This window comes from Prorops nasuta, unplaced genomic scaffold (assembly GCF_024137725.1).
Source record: "Prorops nasuta isolate Cenicafe-Biocafe unplaced genomic scaffold, Cenicafe_Pnas_1.2 PNAS00018, whole genome shotgun sequence".
NCBI classification, from domain to species: domain Eukaryota; kingdom Metazoa; phylum Arthropoda; class Insecta; order Hymenoptera; family Bethylidae; genus Prorops; species Prorops nasuta.
In genome coordinates this window covers 3,750,777-3,760,213 of record NW_027116815.1, presented here as the reverse complement: position 1 = coordinate 3,760,213, position 9,437 = coordinate 3,750,777, and the positions used below count along the sequence as shown (strand labels likewise).

Genomic DNA, 9,437 nt, shown 5'->3' with positions numbered 1-9,437 from the left:
GAGAAAGAGAGAGGGCGAATACTACGCCAGTGTATAGTAAAGTGTTAGTGCGCGCACAGTAGTGGGAAGTGTTACGGAGGGTGGTAGAGCAGCAGAGCAGGAAGGAAGGCAGGCAAGCAAGGCAGCTGGCAGCAAGTAGAGACAGAGGCGCTCGCGGCAGAGCCGTGCTTCGCTTCAGTCCTTCTTGGCCGCAGGCAGGAAGGTAGGCAGGCAGGGTTGTGGAGGCGCGGCGGGGGGGGGGGACCGCGGGGGAAACTCGCTTCTCCTTCGCGAGATACGTACGTCGTCGTAGGCGAACGTCGTTTCGAACGACGCACGAACACACGGATACATCAGCACGGGAGTGCCGTGTTTGTCGAAGCAACCTGTAGCAAAATGGGCTGCGCCATGTCTGCCGAGGAGCGAGCCGCTCTGGCTCGCAGCAGGCAGATTGAGAAAAATCTCAAAGAGGATGGCATCCAGGCTGCCAAGGATATTAAACTTTTACTACTCGGTGAGTTCTTCTTCCCCTCTGTCCTCACTGCTCCCTCCTCGAGATCATTTTTATTCCCTATTAACCAGCAGCCACTCCTATCCACCGATTCCTCCGCTTTAACTTGGACGGTGATGCCATTTAGCTCCTTTGCTTTGCTTACTTTCCCAATTTCAATATTTCAATTATAACTCGCGTACACTACTCTATACACGGCAGCGCCAGCGCCACGCAATCTCAACCCAATCTCAATTCAGTAAATCCGGATATTATTATTGATGCTGAGTCTGGATTTATCGGGAACTCCAACGTATCTTTCTCGCGATCCATAGGAATTAGTCTTTGATATAAAAAAGTTTGCCACTCGAACAACCGTAAATTTTACTGAAACTTGGTATTGCTGTTCATGGCTACTTTTAGCATTTGTTTAATTCTACCGTTTGAGTATCGTAGCCGTATTTCTGGATGCGATTTGCAACTGCCGAATTTCTCGAATGATACTTTTGATTTTTCTGTAATGATCTCTCTTAAGACGCCTTCCATGTGAAAGGGGAGTGGAGTTAACCGGTAATCGAAGCACGGTATGTGATTGTTTCTCTTGATAATTGGCAGTGATAGAGTTTACCGGAAGTATCGAGTTGCTTTAATATCCGTATGGGAATTTTTCTCATTACATCATGCGGTGTCCAATGTAGACGGTTATGGGGTCGAGTGTTAAGCCACGCTTATACCGGCATTTGGCATTACCGGCTATAGAGTTCTCCGCCCCCCTCGAGTTTATTTAACTAAAATAAAAAACATCTATCAACGCGACGACACGACTGCAATATTATCGATGGACAAATTCACCGAGCAAATAGTCATAGAACACGTGCTATGCTCGGGTGGCAGAACCAACATTACTGTTATTATACTTATCTGGAAGATACGTTTCATTAAGTGGAAAAAGTTGAAAATTATTTTATATATTAACGAAGGTTTGAGGTAATTGTGGCAGCCACTCGAAATTCTTATTAAATGATGTACTCCAGTTTCTCTCCTACTGTTCTTTTACCTATTGCGCGCGCTAACTATTACCTACCGATTAGTCCTCCCTCTCTCTCCCATACTGCGTTTTGTCCTCTCCGTTGCCTGCAAGATTCTCAAATTTTTTGTCCCAACACTCTTGTCTCCGGTTATATTTATCTCTCTCTCTCTCACCATGGCTTCCAGGCGAAATTGATAATTTTGTTTGCTTTGTTTTGCAGGTGCGGGAGAGTCTGGCAAGAGTACCATTGTTAAACAAATGAAGTAAGTGATAGTCCCTAGAGGCAGGGAGGCATATATTGCATTTTAATATGTATATACATATAGGTGGCTAGATATCTTGTCCAGTCTATTAAAATCCGAATTTCTGTCTGTCGAAGAAAAAACGCATTTAAAGAGAAGAAATATACTATATATATATATGATGAGGTTAAAAGAAAGAAAGAAGGTATTATCTTTACATATATAGGGTGCTTACCGTACAAACAGCTGCTCCTCGAACACACCAACGGGTTCATACGTGGAGATATCGATTTTCCTCGTGGAGCTTGCAACAGTTTGCTCGGATAACCCTGACATCAGCACCAAATCAACTCTCCTACTAACGCGCGCGTTGAAAGAAAGACGTACAGAGAGATGGACAGAACAAGCTATCCTAATCACCGAAGCCCCCACCCACTCTCCCACATCATCCTCATTATTTATCTGTGATAACGAATACACTCACACGATGCCTTCTCTTATTCTAGAATTATTCACGAAAGTGGCTTCACACCCGAAGATTTTAAACAATACAGGCCGGTGGTTTACAGTAACACGATACAATCCTTAGTCGCTATTCTCAAAGCTATGCCAACATTAGGAATCACTTTTTCCACTCACGAGAGAGAGGTAAACCATGCATATGCATTATATATGATGTATAGTGGAGCATGCACACATGCTTACTCGTCACTACAGTGTCATCCCCCTTACAGATCGACGCTAAGATGGTATTCGATGTAATACAAAGAATGGAGGATACGGAACCATTCAGCGAAGAACTGTTAGCCGCTATGAAGAGATTGTGGGCTGATAATGGGGTACAAGAATGCTTTGGTAGAAGTAACGAGTATCAACTGAATGACTCTGCCAAATAGTAAGTATATACGTGTAGGAAGATACGTCAGTAAATAGTTTCTCATTTCGTTGCATGGTCGGTGCACAATGTAGTACGTGTAAATTATAATTGGCCTCATTCCCGTATACGATTATATTATATATAGGTATACGTCACCGTTTTATTGACAAAGTTCGTTCACTTGGACGAGCAGCAGCGATAGGCATTTCAGTATGCATCATTCCATCATCCTTGCATACGTATAGTTTCGTGTATATACAATACATATAATACATGTCCCCCGTAATAGGAATCCATATTTTCCTAGAGCGCGGCGGACCTACGTAGTATTGATTTTTGGGTGGAGTTTATAATAATAACTTAGCTTGCATATGTGTGCACACGTGCATATAGCGTTACATATCTAAACATTTGGGTAGATCAACGTTCAGCATGTTCACCCCTCTTCTTTCACTTTTTTTTTGTCTAGCTCTCTGTGTACGAGATAAAATATTTAAATCTCTCTAGAAGCAACATAATAAATTGACCTTAACAACGAAGGAATATGAGACTCCGCAGAGTATGCGATAGTGTATCAACCGTATATATGCATGCACTTTATTCTCTTCTCTTGTGTCGCTTCTGCTTCTACCAGCTCTACCTCTTCACCATCCTCGTCATTGAGAATCCGCCAGCTTCTACTATATATCCCGTGCGAGAGTTTTTTTTCTCTCTTGGCTGAGCTTATTTATTCGGGCTCTCCTAGCCTAAAGGAGAAGGCACGTATTAAATATATATATATATATATATATATAAGTGGGGGGGGGGGGGTAGTAAGGCTAAGAAGGAAAAAGAACGGGACGTGCTTCCAGTAATACACTAATAGAATTAAGTCGATGCCTTTTCTTCCTAAAAGTTCGCTTTTTTCTTTCGCTCCTTGTTTTTCGCCGCTCCCCTCACCCCTATCGTATTGATCGCTGATGACGTCACGCCACGCCCGTGTCACGTGGTCGCCAAGATGGCCGCCGTGTATGCCTTTTTATATTCCTGCAAATGATCTTTTGGATTCGGTTTCTTACATTTCTTCAATTGACGGCATTCACGTTTCATCATTATAAGCGATTTCAGTGTTTTAAATACATGCGTATATACAGATATAGAAATAGAAATTTTGCATGACGTGTAGCTGGAGAAGCGATCGATTCGCATGCAAAAAGCAGTTATATATTGTAATTTTAGAATCTTTATTGCTATCTATGTTGTTGTTAACGTTATACACCATTGAATTAAAAGCAAATTAAAAATATTTATAATATATATTATATCACTTATTGTTTATCTTCTTAAAAGTTATTTGCATAAAAATATTTCATAGTAAAACAAAATAGCAAAATTACTAAACATTTTTTTTTTTTCAAAATTTTATTTACAAACTATTGGTCTCGTACAGTTATAATTACAAGTTTAACGGAAGCTATTCAAATTCACAATAAATGACTTCAAATATAAGAATTAATATACTAATTAGAGAATCCAGTAAAAATTTCCATTTTTGAGATTAATTTTGCAAATTATTTCTTAGACGTTTTTTGTTTTAGATTGGCAAAAGGAACACAAACACATTTACGAATCTGTTCATTAGACATCATGAAATAGAATTAGGAAAATATTAAAAATTAAAAAAAACCACACAAAAAATGTGCTGCAATATTTTGTAGAAGAAAGCCTATTAGCATAATAACTATGTATATATAGATAAAAATATATGTAAGAAAGGGGCTTGCTTCAAGGGGCGGGAGGGGGTCCCTCTTGAAACAAAGAAAGAATCGCTTCTTGATTAAATGGGCAGAAGGGGGTAAGTCAGGGTAAAGAGTAACGTTGATGCGTTCGGACTTTGAATCTGCTGCTTGGACTATCTTGCAAGCTTTGCGGCCCCTGCCCTGTATGCCTATTTTGTAATCTCTATACAGCGTACTCTACTAATTTTCTCTGTATGCTGTGTACATATCGCTCACCGGTTGCAATATCGACACAATTTAAAAACACATAAATTTGAATTAAAAATCTTTAACAATATTATTTAGTACAGTTTATCATTAAAAAAAAAACCTAAAATAATTCTCCAGTTTTTTACTTGGTAGCGATTATGCCATTATTCATTAGAAAATTTTTAATTTGTTAGATGCTACAAATACTTTAACACTGGTATAATTCTTCAAGTATCAAATGTGTATTTGGAGCATATTTTAATACTGATGCAAATTAGAATTAATATTAAGGGGGAAACAAATGTTCCACTAAAAAATTATTAATTTCTTTTAACAAAGTACAATTAGATAAAGCTTATAATGAATCCTTTCCGATAGCTAAGAAAAAGCACGACGACTCGATGTTTTTATCGAGCAATGGTACAATTAAGAAGTGACACAGTTATTTTTATAATAGCCTCATAGAAGCTACTTCTATCGAACGAGCCTTAATACTTGTTCTTATCAATAATCGTTGCAGAAATATCTCGGATACAGTATTTTTAGTTTTACATCTTTCAATTTAGTGCTGGTAAAGTTGTATTATTATTGCAAAAATAGTTTTCTTGATAATGATATATTTTTAGTAAATAAAATAGAGATAAATATCGTTTTTTTAAACCATATTGCAGCAATATAACAAAAATGTATTATTCTCACAAAACTTAATGGCATTAACAATAAACTTCTATATGATAAACCGCATCACATAAATTGTTTGCGAAATTTCACTCGACTACGTAGAATTAATCATTTTTAATTTTGTTAATATCTAAAAATATTAAAATCTTTTTTGTGTCGTTATGGCAGCCTGCGAGAAGTGTTACGTACATATGTAACAAGCGGGTATAAAGTGCGTTGAACTGTGCGTTTTTTTGGCTTTCCCTAATATTTTCTCTTTTAAATGGTAATATTTATGTGGACGTTGTTAATTCTATTATAATGAGTTCTTTTTTTCTAGTTTCCTCGATGATCTCGACAGATTAGGAGAAACTGATTATCAGCCGACTGAACAGGATATCCTGAGGACGCGTGTAAAAACTACTGGAATAGTTGAAGTTCACTTCTCTTTTAAAAACCTTAATTTTAAGTATGTCAGCTCGATTACTCTTTTACGTGAGACACTGTAATATAGTGATAATAATTCTAAATCGATTTCGTTGCAGATTATTTGACGTTGGTGGCCAAAGGAGTGAGCGAAAAAAATGGATACATTGCTTCGAAGATGTGACCGCGATCATATTTTGTGTTGCAATGTCCGAATACGATCAAGTACTACACGAGGATGAAACCACGGTAAGAAGAAGACCAAGAAGACGAGAAAATTTATTGCATGTGGATCAAACCTTAATATAATAATATAACATGGTTGAAAGATCAATATTAATGATTTCTATTTTTAGAATCGCATGCAAGAGAGTCTCAAACTATTTGATTCGATTTGCAACAATAAATGGTTCACCGATACTTCGATAATTCTTTTTTTGAATAAGAAAGATCTATTTGAGGAAAAAATCCGTAAATCTCCCCTTACAATTTGCTTCCCCGAGTACGCAGGTAAGAAAAATAGAGAGATACAGTATGCATAAACCTATGGCTGTGATAAGAATTGTTCCGTACAATGAGAACCGTTATATGATTGCAGGTGCTCAGGAATACGGTGAAGCGGCCGGTTATATTCAAGCACAATTCGAAGCGAAAAATAAGTCTACTACGAAAGAGATCTACTGCCACATGACCTGTGCCACTGACACAAACAACATTCAATTCGTGTTCGACGCAGTCACAGATGTCATTATCGCCAATAATCTACGTGGCTGCGGTCTCTATTAGGCTAATTCCCTATTCTACTTTCACTACGAGAGATACATGTATGAGAGATTCGGACGGATTGAAAGAAACGAGAGTCGGGCAGGAGAGGGGTTATGTTTGTATGATTACGTAAGAGTGTGTTCGCCTGTAATAGAAAGCGTGCGCGTGTGCGTGCGTGTGTAGAACAGAAAGAGCGCACGAGTCTCATAGGAGAAAGAATTGGCGAAGAAAGCGAGAGAGAGAGAGAGAGAGAGAGAGAGAGAGAGAGAGAGAGAGAGAGAGAGAGAGAGAGAGAGAGAGAGAGAGATTTGCAAGTACTACTAGGATTCAAAGAGAACTAAAGAAATATGAGCAAAACGAAAATATTCTTCCTTCTCAAGCTCAGTCGCGTACTGTGCATTTTATTTCACAAATTTATTTCTGTTTCGATATTCAGTCGAAAACTGCATAACATACATAATTCAGTAATTTCTTGGTCACAAGCACAGTGCCGCTAAGAAGAGCTCTTTTCGAATTACCATGTGTCTATGTGTATACTCAAATACATACATTTGTACTGACACAACAAATTTTGATAAGCAAAAATGATGCTGCTGGAATAAGTAATTAAAGTTATCCAGCAAAGTGACAAACGTTTAAGCACAATCAAGAATTTCTTTTTTAATATAAAAGGGCAGCGCTCAACTTAGAGACATTTCTATGCTACATTATTTTAATGACATTTTAAACACAGTTCCTACTTTTTCATAGAACGTGAAAACATTTTGATAGAATTAACTTGACCACCTACTTTGCCAACTCTTTTTTATTTCACTCTCCAATGCTTTTGTTTGCTTCTTTATACCTAACTTGTAATTAGTTCGAAGCTAATATACATTATTAATGTCAAAAGCTTGAGGACGTTTTGCTGTAAGCAATAGTGTGTCATTGAAAAAGCAGTAACTAGTCATAAACCAGGCAAAAATATGAAACGGTGGATTTTAAAGGTTTTGCACGCATGTATGTGCATAATTGGAAATACCGCGCAAAAGTAAACATTATAATAGTATATTATGCCACTAGTACGCAATGTTTTCTTTTTCATGCGTAGCCAAACGAGCCGAAGGCGAGTTTGACTTCTTTCACAAGTAAAAAAAGTTGCACACAAGTCGCATATGATATTTTCTACTCGGCATTGAGTAAAGCTAGTGCGATTTTTCGAGGAGCAAAGAATAATTTGCACATAGCTGTTAACTTTTCGCACTACCATGTGAAAGAAAATTATTATTTATCTAGTAGAATGTTGTATGCATTTCATCGCACAATCGAATCTATCAAGTGTTTACTTCTATTACACTACTTGCTTATTTTAAACTATTATGTAAATTATTCAGAGGATTTTCAATCATCTTCACCAGAATCGAATACTATCGTAAAAAGTTATTAGTCACTGTAATCATTTTTTCGGGGCATACAAAAATTCTAACCTACCGAAGAAAAGAATTATTTAACCATTCGCTTCAACTAATTTACTAAGATGTTTAATCATTTTCGTTTGTAATAGACGTTAAGACTTGTGATTATTTTATACTTTTGACAACAACAAAAAACAAGAAGTACGGAAAACGATATACGTGCCATTTAAATAATTACGAATAATCTGGTGGCACATAAATGCAACATAACTCATTTACTCGCATAATTAATGTCACCAAGAAACATAGTATTACGAAGGAGATAAGCAACAGATTATTAATTTCCCATTGATGCATGAATAGATTCCATTTGTACGATATGGCTTATCTTTATTATTTAAAAGTAAATGTAGGAATCAAACTGAAGAGATATATACAGTAATAGATAGAATACATGTTTAATTCTCTCATTATATCATAGTGTATCTATCATGGTGGTATTTGAAAAAGTTAGATCATCGTCAGGCAATTCGCACCGGAAGCCTGGTTTATATTGATCGTAAGCTTTGCACACACACGCGCGCGCACAAGCACCAAAAAATTCTGTGAAATCTCCTTCGTAAGCCAATCTCGCTTAATAAAAGCCTGTCGCTGGAACGGCAGCGTTTTCAAAGTATGAGAGGAAACGTACCGTTGCTATACAAGTACAAACATTGTTTAGAAAGAAAGAGAGAGGAGAGGGAGAGATAGAGAGTTGGGAAGGGGAAAGAAGATTTGTTCTTTCCTTGCTCCCGTTTCTCTCCCATCTCTCCTCTTTCAAGACTACCGTGCTTTGCTCTCCTCTCCTTTACTTTACACTATTCTACACTATTCTATTCTACTCCACGCTATGCTTTACTCTCGTATTCCCGCTCTGTTTTTCCAATTTTCCGTTAATTCGTACATTCGTGAGTGCATTTTACTATAAAGAAAGTATGATAAGTTGTATTAAAGTTACCTTAAATTTACAGAAACAGTGCATTACTTAATATTAATTAACTTATCTGCTTTGCATTGCTCACAAGTTTTTGCTATTAATGAATTATTTGCTGTCGCGGGATCGGCAGAATTTAAAGAGTGTCGTGTTCCGCACGAATGAAAAGTATCGAGCTGAATCACATTTTAACATGAATGGTGTGTTTTTCCTACAGAGTTCTTGCCAATATCTTGTTTATTCGATCAGTCACAATTTTTCTATCAATTTTAAATCACCATCTATGTTAACAAGTGTGTATGGAAAATCATGCTTATCTTTGTAAGGTCGCAATGTCAAGTGACAACAGAGATCGGGGAGAAAAAAGTTATTACTATATATAGAAATAGAAGTTTATACGATAATATGAAAAAAAAGTCTCAATGAAAACGTACCAAATAATACGTGCCAATGCGCATGATGTAATTTTAGGAAAAGATTCAAGGCGCCGAGAGGTGTCGTTTAAGTGGACCCAAAAGCTATTTGTCGATGAGTGATCGAATCATTAGTGGACAAGGCTTATGTACAATTAGCACATTACGTTATCTCACAAAAAAGCATGTACAATGGCTTTTTCGATAAGTTTTAGTTCTAA

At 37.1% G+C, this 9,437-nt stretch overlaps 1 protein-coding gene across 1 annotated transcript; it reads left to right on the top strand.

The window, feature by feature from the left end:
- Nucleotides 1-249: 249 nt before the first annotated feature.
- On the top strand, nt 250-6,744 carry Galphao (G protein alpha o subunit). Its single transcript, XM_066738240.1, has 8 exons — nt 250-493; nt 1,720-1,762; nt 2,248-2,389; nt 2,476-2,636; nt 5,586-5,714; nt 5,791-5,920; nt 6,028-6,181; nt 6,270-6,744. The coding sequence occupies exons 1-8, from the start codon at nt 376-378 to the stop codon at nt 6,455-6,457; spliced, it is 1,065 nt and encodes a 354-aa protein (XP_066594337.1). The 5' UTR covers nt 250-375; the 3' UTR covers nt 6,458-6,744.
- Nucleotides 6,745-9,437: the final 2,693 nt, after the last annotated feature.